The following is a 16996-nucleotide window of genomic DNA, read 5'->3' as shown; positions in this document are numbered from 1 at the left end:
CCTCCACCAAAGCCTGTGTCCTGAATACCAGTTGCTGGGGGAGGGAGTTTGCACCATTTCTTACCAGCAAACATTTTCATCTTTTTGCATTTCTTCACCTCTTGCTGCCTTGCAGACTATAGCAAGGTTGTCCAAAAGGGTAACTTAATCTGTTTGCTTCCTATGGAGTAATTTAGCTTAGAACACAAAAAGAACCCTGTCATTCTTGGTTTTAATAAATTTTATTGTCACATGATTTTTAATAAAACACTTTCCAAAACATTCTGTACATTTCAAACTATTTAGAACCGCAACACCTGTTTCTACAAATGCAGTTGCATTTCAATGCCATGATAATGTCTCTGTACAAAGTTGTACAATATGTACAGTAACATGGAGTGCAAGCTGTGCTAAGCCAAGCCCTAGTTACTTATTCTACGCATAGAACTTAAAGCTTGAATCGGTCTCCCGTGTGCAAATGATTAGCTGTGTTTTGGATAGAAAGGAGTGATTCGATGTCAGTGCTCTATTCAGCTAGAGCATCATGCAGCTGACTGGAGGAGCAGAGCCACGGCTGTAGCTCTCTGTCCATGGCACTACTTTTTAATCTGGCTCAGGAAGGAGCGGCTGCTTTGGGCTGTGCTGAAACGGCACCTGATTTAAACTTTGGAAGAGAGAGGCCAAATTTGTTCTCTATCCCAGCAAAAGTAGCTGTTGCAAGTCGATATCCACCTATGTGGTCGGGATTGGCAGGAGGAAGGCCGGAGATTCGAGACTTGGGTGTAGGTTCTGAGCCGGAGGGTTTGCTGGTAAGGAGGCAAAGAGAAAATTAGCAGAGTTCAGGTTTCATCAGCATAACGCTGTTTCTTTAAGGCAGGGGTGGGAAACCTGTGGGGCAAATCTTGACCTACCTGGGAGTCCAATATGGCCTGTAAGGCAATTTCCCCATAACCACTGTGGAGGGGGTGTTTCAGTTCTGCTCTGGGTACTGCTTTGCTAGCATGTTCCCTGTGGGGAACGTGCTGCTGAAGCAACCACACTATTGCAAATCAAATTCGACAGGTGAAACCACCCGCACCCCAGTCACCTGACACAGAATCGTAGAGCTGGAAAGGGGCACCAAGGGTCATCTAGTCCAACCCCCTGCAATGCAGGAATCTCAGCCAAAGCATCCATGACAGATGGCTCCATCCACCTGTCAAAGTTAGCCCACGGGCAAATAAAGATTTGGACCACCAGCCCATACAGGTTCCCTACCCATACCTGAAGCGTTACACTCATGATCTCGGCCCATCCATGCATCTTTTTGTCAGTTTTTAACAGTGTTGAGCATGGCTTGGCATGAATCTAGATCAGGTACTCAGAGCTGATCCAACAGATCACTCACTAGGGAATGTATATGCAGATCTGAAATAGCTAGGACTGGGTCAGGTGTTGTTCACTGGGCTTTTTCTCTCCCCATGAAACACCCTTTTGCATGATGGCTTACATCAACCAAGGCCTGAATCTTTTTAACAGCCGACACCACAGGGTTCTTCTAGGATTCATCGTATATACCTTGAATGCCACCAGCCAAGGACAGTAAATTGGCCATAAGCTTTGACTTGGATTCTGACTCTTAGTTTAAAGGTAAAGGGACCCCTGACCATTAGGTCCAGTCGTGGCCGAATCTGGGGTTGCAGCACTCATCTCGCTTTACTGGCCGAGGGAGCTGGCATACAGCTTCCAGGTCATGTGGCCAGCATGACTAAGCCGCTTCTGGTGAACCAGAGCAGCGCATGGAAACGCCATTTACCTTCCCGCCGGAGCGGTACCTATTTATCTACTTGCACTCTGACGTGCTTTTGAACTGCTAGGTTGGCAGGAGCAGGGACTGAGCAACAGGAGCTCACCCTGTCATGGGGGTTCGAACCGCCGACCTTCTGATCAGCAAGTCCTAGGCTCTGTGGCTTAACCCACAGTGCCACCCGCGTCCCAGTGGACTCTTAGTTTAAAAATGCAGAAATTCTAAGCTTGAAGGGAGAAAAGCTGAGGAACTGCTGGATGGTGCAGACACTTATTTACCAACCCTGATCATTGACTATGCTGCCTGGGGCTGAGTTGGAGTCCAACAATAACAACATATGGATGGCCACAGATTCCCTATATTTCTTGTAGCGCATCACCTGCCTGTTAGTGCCTCAACCTTACACTAAGACCAGTAATGAAAACTGGAGTGTTGAAGAGTATATTCTAGGTTGCTGTACTCTCCTGTTTATAATTAGAAAACACAATTTAATCTAAATGTACCAGTCCATTTTTCACCAAGCAAGAAGGGATGTGGTTCTCCAGATGTTGTTGGACCCCATCTTCCATCATCCTTGCCCATGCTGGCTGAGGCTGATGAAAGTTGCAAGTTGAACATTGTATCAAGGGCCACAGGTTCCCTGCGCTTGGTTTAGATCAGGCTTCCTCAACTTCGGTCCTCCAGATGTTTTGAGACTACAATTCCCATCATCCCTGACCACTGGTCCTGCTAGCTAGGGATCATGGGGGTTGTAGGCCAAAAACGTCTGGAGGGCCGAGGTTGAGGAAGCCTGGTTTAGAGGATGGTAAACTGTACTTACATGCCTCCAAAATCAACATAGAGCCAGCGCTGCAAAAGTTCATAGGTCACTAGAGTGACGCCAAACTGGGGTGAAGATCTGAACACTCGTGCTGTTGAACAGAATAAGCACAATCTTTATTGAGCAGGTATTTAATTTTATCAAACTGAATGGTTGCGAGCCTTGGGACTCTCTAGTCTTCTTTAAATTAAAACAGAAGTTACAAATGTACCCACACCCCCCGCCTCTTTTCCTTACCTGCGGCTCCTTTCCAGAAAGCTGCGGGGCCTTCTTCTCGAAGTATCTTTCCAAAGCAGTCAACAACTCCATTGTACGTCGTTTGACCAGCGCGAGCCGCCACTTGCAGTCTCGTCTTGATGACATCAGCAGGGGTCACCAAGGAAGCAGCAGGCACACCTTTTCAGGAGAAATGAATGTTTAGTTTAACGCAAACAGAGACGGGCAGAAACATTTCTAACACCAAAGAATATGAATACCAATAACGGTTGAAGTCACATTTGTAAAAAAACCAAAAGCCAACAGCAGCTTCTCCTTTCCTCGTGTGCAGCTTAACGCTTTATGCCAGAGTACATTCAATATAATTATAATAATAGTTTATTATTTACATGCCGCCCATCTGACTGGGTTGCCCCAGGCGCTCTGGGCATCTTTCAACAAGTGGAAAAAAATGAAACGCAGTAAAACATCAAACATTAAAAACTTCCCGATACATGGTTGCCTTCACATCTTCTCAAAGTCAGATAGTTGTTTATTTCCTTGGCATCTGATGGGAGGGCGTTCCACAGGGCGGGTGCCACTACCGAGAAGGCCCTCTGCCTGGTTCCCTGTAACCTCACTTCTCCCAGGGAGGGAACCGCCAAAAGACCCTTGGAGCTGGACCTCAGTGTCCAAGCTCAACGATGGGGGTGGAGCTGTTTAGGGCTTCAAATACCCATGTGGTGAAATGTACTCTGGCATAAAGTGTGAAGCTGGTAAATAACTCATATACAAAGTCACATAATCAGCAATGATCGGACACCATGTATTATGCCTGTCTGAATGGCAACAGGCTTGACAGATCCAGCAATGGAAAGGGGAGCAGAGGCTTTAGCAGAAATCTCTGAACAAACGCCTTCCCACCCAGGGGCACAGGAAAGAAGGACTGCGCCATAAAATTGCTTTCTGCTTCAAATAAATGCTTATGCGAACTATTTTAATGGCTTCTCCTTCAAACAAGTTGCCGATGAAGTGAATTTTGGCTCTCCCAAAAGAATAATTTTGAATTTCAACCTCCTAAAACACACTCTTATTCTAGATATGATGTCAGCTCCTTCCCAAATGAAGGAAACCCAGACAAGATAATTTTTAAAAACTCGCCTCTGTATGTTTCCTTGAGGTTTTAAACGCCAAGCCTCCCACATTGAGAGCTTTGAAACAATCGCAACTCCCCTATCGAGGCCAACAGTACAAATTTGACTACAAGTTGCTGAGCTGCATTAAGCTGTTTATCCACATTATGCAAATGTAATTAGCTCTCGTCAAAATTACACTACCTCCCACCAAGGATAAAAGTGATCAAATTTAGATTAAGCTAGATACAATAGTGTATTAGCTTCCTATCCTTGGCTCTGATGAATATTAACGATTGCTAGGAAAGGGGACAGGTTTGGCAAGTGGGGGGGGGGGGAGAGGTATGTGAGAGAAGGGGAGCTGCCTGCAAATCACGCCGTAAAATGTTACCTGCGATAGCACCAGCTGCAAGCAGATTAAATCCTCCCACGTGGCCATTTTCATCTGCAAGCATCAGTTTACAGTGAGCGTACACAGGAAAATAGATTGCAGAAAAGGGAATATCTCGGAGGAAACATGCTTTGGCACCCTGTCACGTGAATAAGGGGGGGAAAGTGCAAACAAGTTATAGACACACAGGATAAATTCAAACTGCCTCTACACACAAGGCTCGGGGACTATCCAGGAGCAAAGAGGGGATCTGAACGACTCCCCAGCCTCAGCCCTGAGATGTGGGCAACACCGGTTTGAAGCCGCCTTGTGGTTCTGTCTATAGTATAGGTACATTGTACTATGCCCTGGGGTCCGGCCTTTTTGGTGGTGGCACCCTGGCTGGGGAATTCCTTCCCTCCTGAGATTCAATTGGTGCTCAATTGCCTATGTTCCAATGCCAATTTTAAAATGTGCTTCTTTTGCTAGGCTTTTACTGGCGATTGCTCTTGAGTTGAGCGCTTTCGCTGCAGTATTGCTGGGGATGTATTTGATGCCAAATCATGGGGCGCTTCGCCAAGGATGTCCCTGTACGTTTCTGAGCACAATTCAAAGTGTTGCTGCTGACCTTTAAAGCCCTAAACGGCCTCGGTCCTGTATACCTGAAGGAGCGTCTCCACCCCCATCGTCCAGCCCGGACATTGAGGTCCAGCGCCGAGGGCCTTCTGGTGGTTCCCTCACTGTGAGAAGTGTGGTTAACAGGGAACCAGGCAAAGGGCCTTCTTGGTAGTGGCGCCTGCCCTGTGGAATGCCCTCCCAGCAGATGTCAAGGCAATAAACAACTATTTTACTTTTAAACGACAACTGAAGGTGGTCCAATATAGGGAAGTTTTTAATGTCTGATGCTGTATTGTTTTTAATATTTGGTTGGAAGCCACCTAGAGTGGCTGGGGAAACCCAGCCAGGTGGGCGGAGTATAAATAATAAATAATAAATATAAATAAATTATTATTATCATCATCATCATCATCATTATCATTATTATTAAACCAAAAGTTTACGACATTTTAAGTACTGGCTGCATTTTTGTATCTCTCAATATATTTATTTTCTTGGGTGACCCAACCTGGGTTCGTGAAAGTGTGGGCAGGGGAAATGCAATGAATGAAAGACATTCTTGCGTTCCCTCCCACTCCACCTGCCATGTCTGAAAAGGAACGTCCTGGCTGAGAAAATGCTGTTGTGGCTCCGTGAACAAATATTACAACTGAGGGTGCAGGGCTCTTTACAATGGGGGCAAGTGGAGAAAGCTGAACGTGGATGAGAACCTTCAGAGTCAACAGCAAGAAAAGACCCAACGCTCAGACCGTATGAGTCCTTGGCTGCAAGATCTATTGGAGATGCTCAAAGACTTTTAAGTACCAATCACCCACAGCCGTCAGACTGAAAAAGGAGAAGCACCACTTTGGTTGAAAGTCAAAATGCTTTGTAGTGTGGCAGTGTGTGCAGTGGAAGAAGGCATCTCTGGGCTTCGTTTATGGCCACTGTCCTTCTGAATTCTATGGGCAGGAGAGTCTACTTGTGATGATCCAATTGATACCTCCTATCATCGGTATGTAGCAACCTCTCTACTGCCACCCCTGGAACAGGCTCAGCACCGACAGGAAAATCGGTAGATAATGAGACTCTTAATCTCAGGGTCATGGGTTCGAGTCTCACATGGGGCAAAAGATTCCTGCATTGCAGGGGGGTTGGACTAGATGACCCTCGTGGTCCCTTCCAACAGTACAATTCTATGATTCTAATCGTCAAGTCCATTAGCACAGCTAATGGTGTGCCCCCCACCCCCTTTAAATCCCCAAATGATTTATAATCTGTCTCCTAAATCCATTTGCTCAATTCAAATGAATCCGAGATTCATTTTTAGCAACCCACTCACATCGTCTTTGAAGACACGTGTGTGGTTTACAAGGAAAGGGTGACAAGGAACAATACCAGCCACCCAACTGCAGTGAAATCTTGCTCCGTGTATTAAAACACCTTTAGGAAAATGCTATAGCTATGCAGTTCCTGGTGTCCTAACTTCCAGATGGAAGCTGCCACTCCGGAACCAAATTCTGTGCACAAAGAAAGGCGTTAACACTGTTTCTCGGGAGCCCAGCTGCCTGCCTCTGCCGAATTTACGTATTAGTCTCTTGCCGTCATGAAGGGTGTCGGAAGAAATAGTCTTCTGAGTTTAAGAAAACTAATAGCTTCCGCTCCATTACCTCTGATCTGTAATGATGGAAGTAAGTAGACCTGCAGGGAAAGGATCTGTTTACTGGCATTCTGCTAAAAGTACCGAGCGGTATGGGCCTCGCTGGGTTGGTTGTGGGTTTTATTCCTCCTCCCCCCTCCCTTCACAAAACGAATTCATTATTGACAAATCCCATCACTTAACTTCTTAAAGATCTGAATTCTGCTAAACTACACTACTGTTTCGCCACCGCCGTGTGATTAAGACAAAGAGAGCAGCCCGCTGCGAATGTAACAATAGAGATAGCGGAGACACGAAATAAATGCTAAGGCTATGTGGGCTGCCATAATAAACACAAAAGGGAAAGGCAAGGAAACTTTTCCTCCCTCTACAACACACCCCACCACCTCTTCCCACTGAAACGATCTGTGCCAGAAGCCAGCGGGTCCCCAGAGCCATGACTCCCTACGGCTCGGGATAAAAGCCCGTGGAAGAAAGCGAGGGAGTGTTTTTGTACATCCCACTGCCACTAATATAAATGTGGGTTTCTCTCTATTTTCAACCATGGGGCTACCCTGCAGGCAGAGATTGTTTTCAAATTTGAAAAGATTTACACACACACACACACAAATCTGAGCGAGTGAAATGCAGAAAGAGAGAAAATATACACCTTGTAGAGACCGAAAAGCCCCAAGTCCTTTAGAACGGTGAGGGCTCTAACTTTCGGCCCTGTGGTGATTTCTCCTGCCACCTGCAGCCGAATCTTGACAATCTCCAGGGGATTCGTGAAGATGACCTGAGACCCTCCTGCCTGCGAGAGCAGAACACAACACAATGTTAAGAGATTCCCCTCCCCCAAAGAACCCCAAAATCCACATGTGATCTTTCCAACACTTAAGAACTTGCATCCACATTGAGTATCGGGCAACGGCTTTAGGCAACTTAAGGTTCGCTTCGCTAGCTGATATTCTAGGGATCAGAGCTGCTACAGTTTTTGCAGTTCATGAATATTGAGAAGGCATTCAAAAGGGGGGCATCACAAGGAGGAACCACCGACATCCACTCTCGGCCTCCCGCTTTTATTCCAATGGTCCTCCGCCTAGCCGGTTCTGTAGGGCGTGTTTTAGTTCAGAAGACAAATATTCCCCAGCCCCTAAGCCAATCCTGTAACTTGAATAAGCTGGAAAGCAGTATAAAATCTGTGTCAACCATCACAGAATGTACAGACAGTTGAATACACTGACCTGCCTTTTTTATTTGTATAAATGCGTTTCTATGGTGTTTGTACATTGTGTCACGTGCAAGCAGCGGCGGAGCAAGCTGATCGGGCGCCTTGGGTGGCATACATGCCCTGTGCCCAGGAGCGGCGCCAGCCGCCTGTGGGGTGATCCGGGGCAGGACGCTCCGTGGGGCTTCAGAGGAGTCTGCCTGTCTCCTCCCACTCAGCTGCCCTACATCTGAGGGGGAGGCAGCAGGCGGACCGTTTGGGGATGCGGGGAGCCTGTGGGGCCCCAAGCCACCGCGTCACTCCCAGGAGAGACACGTGGTTTGGGTGCGCTGCAGGCCCCGCGGTGAGTGCCACCCAGCATTTTGTCACCCCCTGCAGTGGTGACACCCAGGTTGAACCCCCCCCCGATACCTCCCCTTCCTTCGCCTCTGCATGCAAGGGAAGCAGCGAGTAAAAATTAATAACAGTGACAACAACAATAATATCAAATCAATCTTTATTATGGTCCAGAGACCCAACAAATCGTTACAAAGCAATGCACAATTCACACAGCCTACCTCCAGGTTAAACAAGCATTTTGTTCAAAAGATAGGGATCATTGGTTCTTGCAACCACCGACAAAAACTTTGCCGCTGCTAATGTTCTAGCATCTGTCCGGTCTTCCAATAGGAACCTGACATAGTGAGCCTCTGATTTTCCCGGGAAAGGTACCAGCAAGGGTAATATCAGTTCAGCCCTGGCTTGCTCATATTTTGCACAGTGCAGCAAAATATGTTTTATGGAATCGGTGTCTTGAGCACATGAGCAAAGTCTGTCCTGGTAGGGACCTCCTCTCAACCTGCCATCCAACACAGCAGAAGGAAAGACGTTTAGTCTGGCTTTGGTGAAAAGCCTTCTATAATTTGGTACTGTCAGGTTTTTAATGCAAGATGTTGACTTAGAGACATGCCCATATTGTACTCCTACTGCCAGCAGACTACAGACTGCGTGTGATCGAGATTGCAAGTCACTGTGTGCCTTATCCCATAATCTTTGCTTTAACGTCTTTTGGGCGCCTTCATAACCCAGGTAATACAGTTGGGGGGGGTGACAGACCAGTAGAGGTAGCTTTTCTAGCCATGGTTTTCTGCCATTTGCTGACAAATTCCTCATTGGTCAGGTGTTGGTACAAACCCTTCCCTAGATCAAACACTGAAATCCTGAGCCAATGTTTTAGGGCAGCCCACCATGCTTTAGTTGAAATTGCAATAATAAACAAATGTCTATTATGCCGTGCTTTCCTTCTTCTTGGTACAGAACAAATAAGCAAGTTTTTCAGTCGGTAGGTGGAAAACCAGAGAGCAGCTCACCCAGTCTTAGTGGGGTTTGCAATTTTGCACGCAGCCTAACACAGGAAAGCGCATTCTGAAAGCGCAGACAACCAGAGGCACGTGACTGGCTAGCTGCTGCTGATGTCACAGCGGCAGCAGAAGTGCAGTTCACTAGCCAAAACCACCAGCAGCCATGGCAAAACGACAGATAAAGGAAGGAAGAGCATTTCACCAGGAGGTGGTGAGGCTGTGGCAACCAGCACTGTGCAAGTACACAGCTGCTGAACGGAGGGACAGACTATCAATGCCATCAAGGGTGACCCTCCACTCAAGCCCCTGGACTTTTGCTCATCGATGGACTTCCTCCACTAACGTGGAACAAAAGACTACGGTGGAATAAAAGACAAGGGTGAAAAGGCCTGGCTATCACTGCGCCTTCCATCAGCTTTGACCGGTGGCCCCACTGGGACCTTCTCTGGACAGGGAAAGCCTTCTGTTGCTTATGTTCTGGCAACCTCTAGGCTGGATCACTGCAATATGTGGGGCTGGCCTTGAAGCAAGTTCGGAAAGTGCAGCTGCTGCAGAGTCCGGCAGTCGGACTCTCGACCGGCGCAGGGCAACCCAAACGTATAGCACCAATTCTGGCACGACCGCACTGGCTACCGAATAGTTTCCAGGCTCGGTTCGAAGGGCAGGTTTTGCCCCCGATACTTCGCCGCCAGCCTCTCCCAACAAGAACCAACCGTCCAAACTCTGCAATCATCACCTGAGGCCCTTCTGTGCTCCGCAAGAGGTCTGTAGGGTGGCAACCCACAGCAGGCTTTGATTCGTATAAATGTGCGTTTTAGGTTTTTATTGGGAGACTTTGCTGTTCCAGCGTTTGCATTGTAAGTCGCTTTGGGTCATTTCTGCGAGCAAAGTGACTAAAAAATATAAATAGGCACCGTCGCTGCTGGAATGGAGCATTAATTGCTGTTGTGCTTGTCAGTGTTTAAATGATTTTGAGTGATGGCAAAAGGTGAGCTGAATGAAAATTGGCTTTTGCTACTGTAAATAATTGGCAGGGCTCTTAGGCTTGAACAGGAGAGCTTTTTACCATTTAAACTGGAAATTCATTGTTTCAGAGTGAATAATGGGCACACCTCCATTACCACATCTGTTACAGTAAAAATTATATATTTTTTTAAAAAAGAAAAGGTGTGGGGGAAGATACAGACAGAAACAGATTGATATTACCAGTTTCCCCAGCCTGGGTGTGACACAAATTTAGCAGCTGTCAAGTTGTTTTATATTTCATTAGCAAGAGCGCAAGCCCCGTCCCTCACAGGAGGTTTGCTGCATGAACCGCTCTCTCCCAAGTTGTGCGTTTTAACCTCAGACATTCACCAAGCGGCATTTCAAAATTTCACAGGGCGATTCAACGTGACAGTTTCGCTCCAGAAGCATGTAAACGTACTGGGAAGTGACATGTTTAGACTTTCCCTTGGCCCGCTATAGGTCTAACCACCCTTCACTTCTGGAAAAAGTGCAGGGGTCATCGTGGGACAGACGGCTGGACCGATCCGCCTACTCGGAAGGGCTTGTCTGCCTTTGCCAAAATTAAAGCTGGATGTGATGCTGGCTGCGACACTTCGTTTTAAAATTATAATAATAGGCTCTGGGAAATGGGGGGGGGGGCGGATTTTCACAATCACAACACCAAAAAGAAGAAATTTAAAACCCTTTCCTCCACAATCATGATCTCTCTGCAAAATGCCCCCGTGTGGCTATCGGCAGTGTCATATACCCCTGCCATCTCTCCCTTGACATAGGTCATCCTAAGGGCAACCAAGGTAGTTTCAGTGCCTAAAAAGGTAAAAGTCTTGGCTGGTTAAGTCCAGCCAAAGGTGACTATGGGGTGCGGCGCTCATCTCGCTTTCAGGCCAAGCACCCACCCACCCATCACAATTTGCAATATATCGCTAGGTCAAAAATTACGAAACCAATATCATAATTTTGGTTTTGGACAATATCTCGCCCAGCCCTAGTTGTGGGCATTGTAGTCAGCAGTTTGTTTGAGCTGGGTAACTGATGACACACACTGATAGCCTAAGCATTTTGCAAAATATTTTCTCTTCCCCTCCCATTAGAAAAAACAAGGCAAAACTGACTTGAAAGTTATAGATTTGTTCATTGAGATAATCACACACACACACACACACACACACACACACACACACACTTTAAAAAAGGAATAGAAATTGAATTTCGCCAGGCTAGTCATTTGAGATTGGTTCACTAGAGTTTACTGTGGTGCCTGTATATACAGGAAATTCTGTTTTGCAAGGCGTTGTTTTGTTTTTATTTTTAATCTTTTAGAAATTAGAGTTCCTGCAGGGCTGGCAAAATAACCCTGTAAAAAAAGTCAAATAGATCAATTCATAAACATTTTTATTTTCGAAGGAGAGGGAGGGAGAAGCCAATCACGGCCCAATTAACTTCCCCAGTTCCTTTCGTGGAAAGCAGTTGAAATGGTGTTTTGCATGTACACAAACAGCAGCAAGCTCTTTAAAGGGACAGGATTTCAGAAAAATGCAGCTTTGACTGATGGAACCTGTATCAGTAGCTTCAGGTTTTTTGGGCTTCAGAACCGTGTTGATGGCCTGAGAAGCACAATGTAGCTTATTTCTTTTAATTAAAATGCAAAATCTTGTCTAAGGCTCTGTGATGAGGCCGCAGTCCTAGGCTGTCACGTGTGAGGTCAGAGGGGAAACGCACAGAAAATATTGCAAATTCCGACTTCAGCCAATTGCCCCACCGCCGAGTCCCTCACAGTGAACTTTCAAAGCACCTCCGAAAATGTGTGCACGTCTTTCCTGCCTGTGCACATGACTAAGTGTGCGGCCACGAGTCCTGCATGCAACACTATTCGGTGTGTCCCAAAATACACACCCCAAAGGTTGGCAGGACTGCCTGCTCTGACAGCAACCGTCAGCTGCTTGAGGGACTACAAGGACTTGGGCTCATTCTCCTACCTATTCTAAGAGGTGACTGGTGGTGTCAACACTTAAGTCCTGTGGACTGAAGATGCACACATCTCCAAGTACTTGGGTGCAAGGATCCGGCCGCAAGAACTGCAGCACACAGAGGGCTGCACTGACCAATGTCATGTTACCAGGCCAAGTTCAAAGTTGACATAGGCTTATCTGCTTTGCTGCTATAGACCAGTTTACTTCAAGGATTGCCTTAAATGTGTCCCCTTGTTCACTTTGGTCTGTGGAACTCACACTTTTACAAGTGCTACACAATGCCCGTTCCGCATATGCGACGAGTCATTCCTTCAGTGTGGCAGCATCTGTGCTCTGGAACTCCCTGCCACTTGACATTAGGAAGGTGTGGCTTCTCTATTTATTTATTTTTACATGCTTGATGAAAAGGTTTTAATTTCAGCAAGCTTATCCAGACACACAAGTTAGTTACACTTATTTTAAAAGCTTCACTGATTTTACCTTGGTTTTTAAAGATGGTTTTATGCATCTTTGATACTGGTGAATTGGAAAAATAAAAATGTGGCTCCCTTCTATGATTGAAGATTTATACAAACTCGCAACATATGAACATCTTGCATATAAACGAAGACGTGCCATGGAAAAATTCAACGATATTTGGAATCCATTCTTACAAATACTGTAATAGGTTAAACACAGGTTCTCTTTCTCCTTTTCTCTTTTATTTACGTCTCACCATGTTTAGTGCACATTATGTACTTTTTGAACTTTAAAAAAAGATGGCTTTATGCATACTTGTTTTTAACTGGCTTACATGTTTTAGTCATATTGCATACGGAAGCTTGGGGGAATTTATTTTACAGCAGCATGTTTATGGATTTTCTAAAGAAACAAATAAAGCCATTGCATTAGCAGAAACACTTCTTCCTGTGTAGATGGATTTTTTCATTCTGCCCCCCCCCAAACTGCCCCTTAATCTGCTCTGGGGGAGGGGTGTCTCCATACACTCAGGAGCAGATTTAGATAAATGCGGGGGGGGGGAACGGACGGAGGGGGAGGGGAAGTTCCATTGCATGAGAGTAAGCCATTCTCATTGTGCAATGACTTGACTGGATTAATCTGGAATCCTAAAACTTTCCATCCTGGATCAGTGGCTGAACTGTGGAATAATTTGTTCCAGAGTTCCATTCCTTATATTAAGTGATGATCAGTGAAGGTATTTTGTTAAGGTGGAACTGGAGCCCCTCTGGACAAGGTAAATGCAAAGGACACCTGGACGGTTAAGTCCAGTCAAAGGCGACTATGAGATTACGGCACTCATCTCGCTTTCAGGCGAAGGGAACTGGCGTTTGTCCAGAGACAGCTTTCCGGGTCATGTGGCCAGCAGGACTAAACCGCTTCTGGCGCAACAGAACACTGACGGAAGCCAGAGCGTAGGGAAACACCATTTACTTTCCCGCCGCAGCGGTACCTATTTATCTACTTGCACTGGCGTGCTTTCGAACTGCTAGGTTGGCAGGAGCTGGGACAGAGCAACAGGAGCTCACCCCGTCGCAGGGATTTGAACTGTCGACCTTCCAACCGGCAAGCCCAAGAGGTTCAGTGATTTAGACCACAGCGCCACCCGTATCCCTGTCCCTTTGGACAAACATGACTTGACTCTGGCTCTGTGCAGCATGTAGCATAATACTGGTACCCAACAGATGTCCCACTGTAGTAATGGCTATGGTAGCAGCATGGGTGTTATCACTGCTTTAGAAACTGAAATTTATTAAGGAGGGGAGACCAAGGAAACTTGGTTTCAAACCCTCAGCGGGGAGGGGGCAGAACACCCTGGAAAAACGAATCTATGCAGACATTCTGAGAGCGCATTGGCATGGCTGTGCTATAAACAACAGCCCCATTCAAATGCAGTGTCCAAATAATAAGCCCGATACAAGCCCAGCTATTCGCACACGCAGAAAACGGTTCCTAAATTATGACAGACACCTTTTTGGGCAGCAACATGACAAATTCAATCCTGAATGGAGGTTATTCATACAGATCAGGAGTAGGAACAATTCAAGCTCCCTTGCTTAACCTTAACGTCATGTAAAATAAAGTCTCCACGAGGAACAAATGCAAAAAAACTCAAGCTGACAGCAAAGGTTATGAGAGAAGAGATGCAGTCTGAGATCCCACAGCAAACACCTTTTGACATGCCAGAGGCGGAAGGAAATGCACAAGTGACCCTGGAAGAGGAGACCTCTTGCCCTTTCCAATTCCACCCGTGAGGCACAATACACAAAGGGGGAAAGGGGGGGAGGCGCCTCAGCCCTGCCCCCAACACCCGCTTCCTCTTGCTGAAAACAGACAGTGTCCCGGACCAAAACTTTTCCCCACACTGAAAACATTGTCCTTTGACTTAGATTGATCTTAGGAGACGATGTCTAGGTGCTCACACTCCCTTCTCCCAGCTAAGCTCCAGAAATTTGTGCTAACTCTCTCAGGCAAGTGCGCATTAAGCACCCTCTGCTTTTAGGGATCTTGGGAAATTTTCCCCCCCAGCACATCACTCCATCCTCACAATGGGGCTTTTTACAAAAAAGGATGCACAGTCAACTGTGTGCCCTGGGCTGCTCCTTGCAGCCTGACAAGTACAGTGGTACCTCGGGTTACAGACGCTTCAGGTTACAGACGCTTCAGGTTACAGACTCCGCTAACCCAGAAATAGTACCTTGGGTTAAGAACTTTGCTTCAGGATGAGAACAGAAATCATGCAGCGGCAGCAGGAGGCCCCATTAGCTTAAGTGGTATCTCAGGTTAAGAACAGTTTCAGGTTAAGAATGGACCTCTGGAACAAATTAAGTACTAAACCCGAGGTACCACTGTATATGGAACGATGCTGTGAAAGTAATAAAGTCCCTGCCTCCCTTTCTTCCTGTTTCTTAAAAACAGAAGCACACAGGGGAGATAGCTAGGTGATTCCACTTCTGTACAGCCGACGTCGGTCAGCTACATCATCCTGCCCCTTCTGGAAATACGGCCACTTTGAAGACGCCGTCTACAGAAACCAACAGCCCTGCTCCAATAAAAGGAATCCCTCCCTTTCTATCCCTACAGCACCTCTATTGCGATTCCCCCCCAGTTCCGATGGGGCTGCCCACTCCTGGTAGGGTCAAACCTGCCCACGGTCCTACATGCATCACTTACCGTTCGGCTGCACTAGAATCACACACAACGTGAGGCTGCCTTTGAAAAGCATTTAGGAGCCTCGATACATGAGGAATGCAGGGGCTAAAATCTCGACTGGGGCAAGGTGCTGGGATCATGTGGCCCCTTTTATTGCGCCAGCTGTTTCAGAGTGCAATTTAGGGTGCTTTGTTGTTGTTTAGTCGTGTCCAACTCTTCGTGACCCCATGGACCAGAGCACGCCAGGCACTCCTGTCTTCCACTGCCTCCTGCAGTTTGGTCAAACTCATGTTAATAGCTTCAAGAACACTATCCAGCCATCTTGTCCTCTGCTGTCCCCTTCTCCTTGTGCCCTCAATCTTTCCCAACATCAGGGTCTTTTCCAGGGAGTTTTCTCTTCTCATGAGGTGGCCAAAGTATTGGAGCCTCAGCTTCAGGAACTGTCCTTCCAGTGAGCACTCAGGGCTGATTTCCTTCAGAATGGATAGGTTTCATCTTCTTGCAGTCTCCTCCAGCACCTTAATTCAAAAGCATCAATTCTTTGGCGATCAGCCTTCTTTATGGTCCAGCTCTCACTTCCATACATCAATACTGGGAAAACCATAGCTTTAACTATACGGACCTTTGTTGGCAAGGTGATGTCTCTGCTTTAGGGTGCTAGTTATTGCCTATAAGAAGCCCTAAAATGCCCTGGGACCAAGAAGAGAAGACTTTCTTTTAAATAGATTTTTTATTTAAAAAAAACCCCACAGCTTTACTGGGGAAGCGCTCAAACATTTGCCTTTCTGCAACGTGTTGGCTCAGAGACATTTGTGCAGGTAGCATTGCTCTTTTAGTACTTGGGGCAGAGGATGTGCAATTCAGAGCCAGAAAACTCTTAGGATTCCTCCTCTGCTACCCAAGGGGAGCATCATAGCTTAGTGGGAGAGCAAAGTTCCTGGGTTCAAACCCCAACATCTCCACATACGGCTGGGAAATACATCTTTCTGAGATGCTTTGCAAGCCAGAGTAGGCAATGATGAGCTCAGCTTTTGATGTTCCAATGTTCTCGGTGTGAACGACGGACTACACTTCAGTTTAAAATGCCTTGAGCAAAAAGGGACAGAGGTAGCGCTTAATGAAGACTTGCCCATGCTAGAAACATGTTTTGGTACAAAACGATATTAAGTTAGTAACCCTAATAATCAAAGTTCATTACCGAAACAGAAATCGCTAAGATTCCTTACTGAACACATGTCTCAGCAGGGGGGGAAATAGCCTAATGAATGCATACCTGAAAACATCCTCAAGCAATTTTTTTTTTTAAAGGAACTCAAGTCTAATTTAAAATGTGCATACATTTTCATAAAAATTATACTGCCGTTGGGCTGTGTGGGCTTCCATATGAAACCACAGCAGCCCCCAGCAGTTTATAGCTGATGTGGGGGGCTGGCGGCGGGAAGGGGGGGGGGAGAAGTCAGCAGATGTGTCAGGCCTTTGAATTACATTTATTTGCGGGGTTGAGGGGTCTCTTCCATATAACTGTAGCTGCTCTAATGGGCCTTCAAAAGCGAGATTAGGTTCTCTCTGGGGTACGGCTATAACTCGCTCAGTTGTTGCCTTTCCCAAACGTGGGTTTGTACGCTGACAAGCGAAGGCTGGGGTATCTACAGGGCTGCCATTTCTAATCAGGGAGAAGTAAGAACAGCATCACTCCAGGGCTGCCTCTTTGAATTCAGAGTTTTGCAGAGGTCAACAGCCTCATTGCCCATGGTTTTGGTGACAAGCTGAAGAGATTTCCA

At 46.5% G+C, this 16996-nt stretch overlaps 1 protein-coding gene across 2 annotated transcripts in view; it reads right to left on the bottom strand.

Annotated features, from left to right (window-relative positions):
- Positions 1–202: 202 nt before the first annotated feature.
- Positions 203–16996, bottom strand: part of SLC25A12 (solute carrier family 25 member 12) — a 60692-nt gene continuing 43898 nt past the window's right edge. For both annotated transcript variants that reach the window (XM_053359658.1, XM_053359667.1), the window contains exons 14-18: positions 7190–7330; positions 4305–4443; positions 2823–2981; positions 2586–2676; positions 203–785 (exon numbers count right to left, since the gene is read on the bottom strand). In XM_053359658.1, coding sequence (XP_053215633.1) covers positions 593–785; positions 2586–2676; positions 2823–2981; positions 4305–4443; positions 7190–7330 — 723 coding nt within the window. In that variant the 3' untranslated portion in view covers positions 203–592. The remainder of the gene's footprint in view (positions 786–2585; positions 2677–2822; positions 2982–4304; positions 4444–7189; positions 7331–16996) is intronic.

This window comes from Podarcis raffonei, chromosome 1 (genome assembly GCF_027172205.1).
Source record: "Podarcis raffonei isolate rPodRaf1 chromosome 1, rPodRaf1.pri, whole genome shotgun sequence".
NCBI lineage: Eukaryota > Metazoa > Chordata > Lepidosauria > Squamata > Lacertidae > Podarcis > Podarcis raffonei.
The sequence above is the reverse complement of the archived record's forward strand: the minus strand, read 5'-3'. Positions and strand labels throughout refer to the sequence as shown.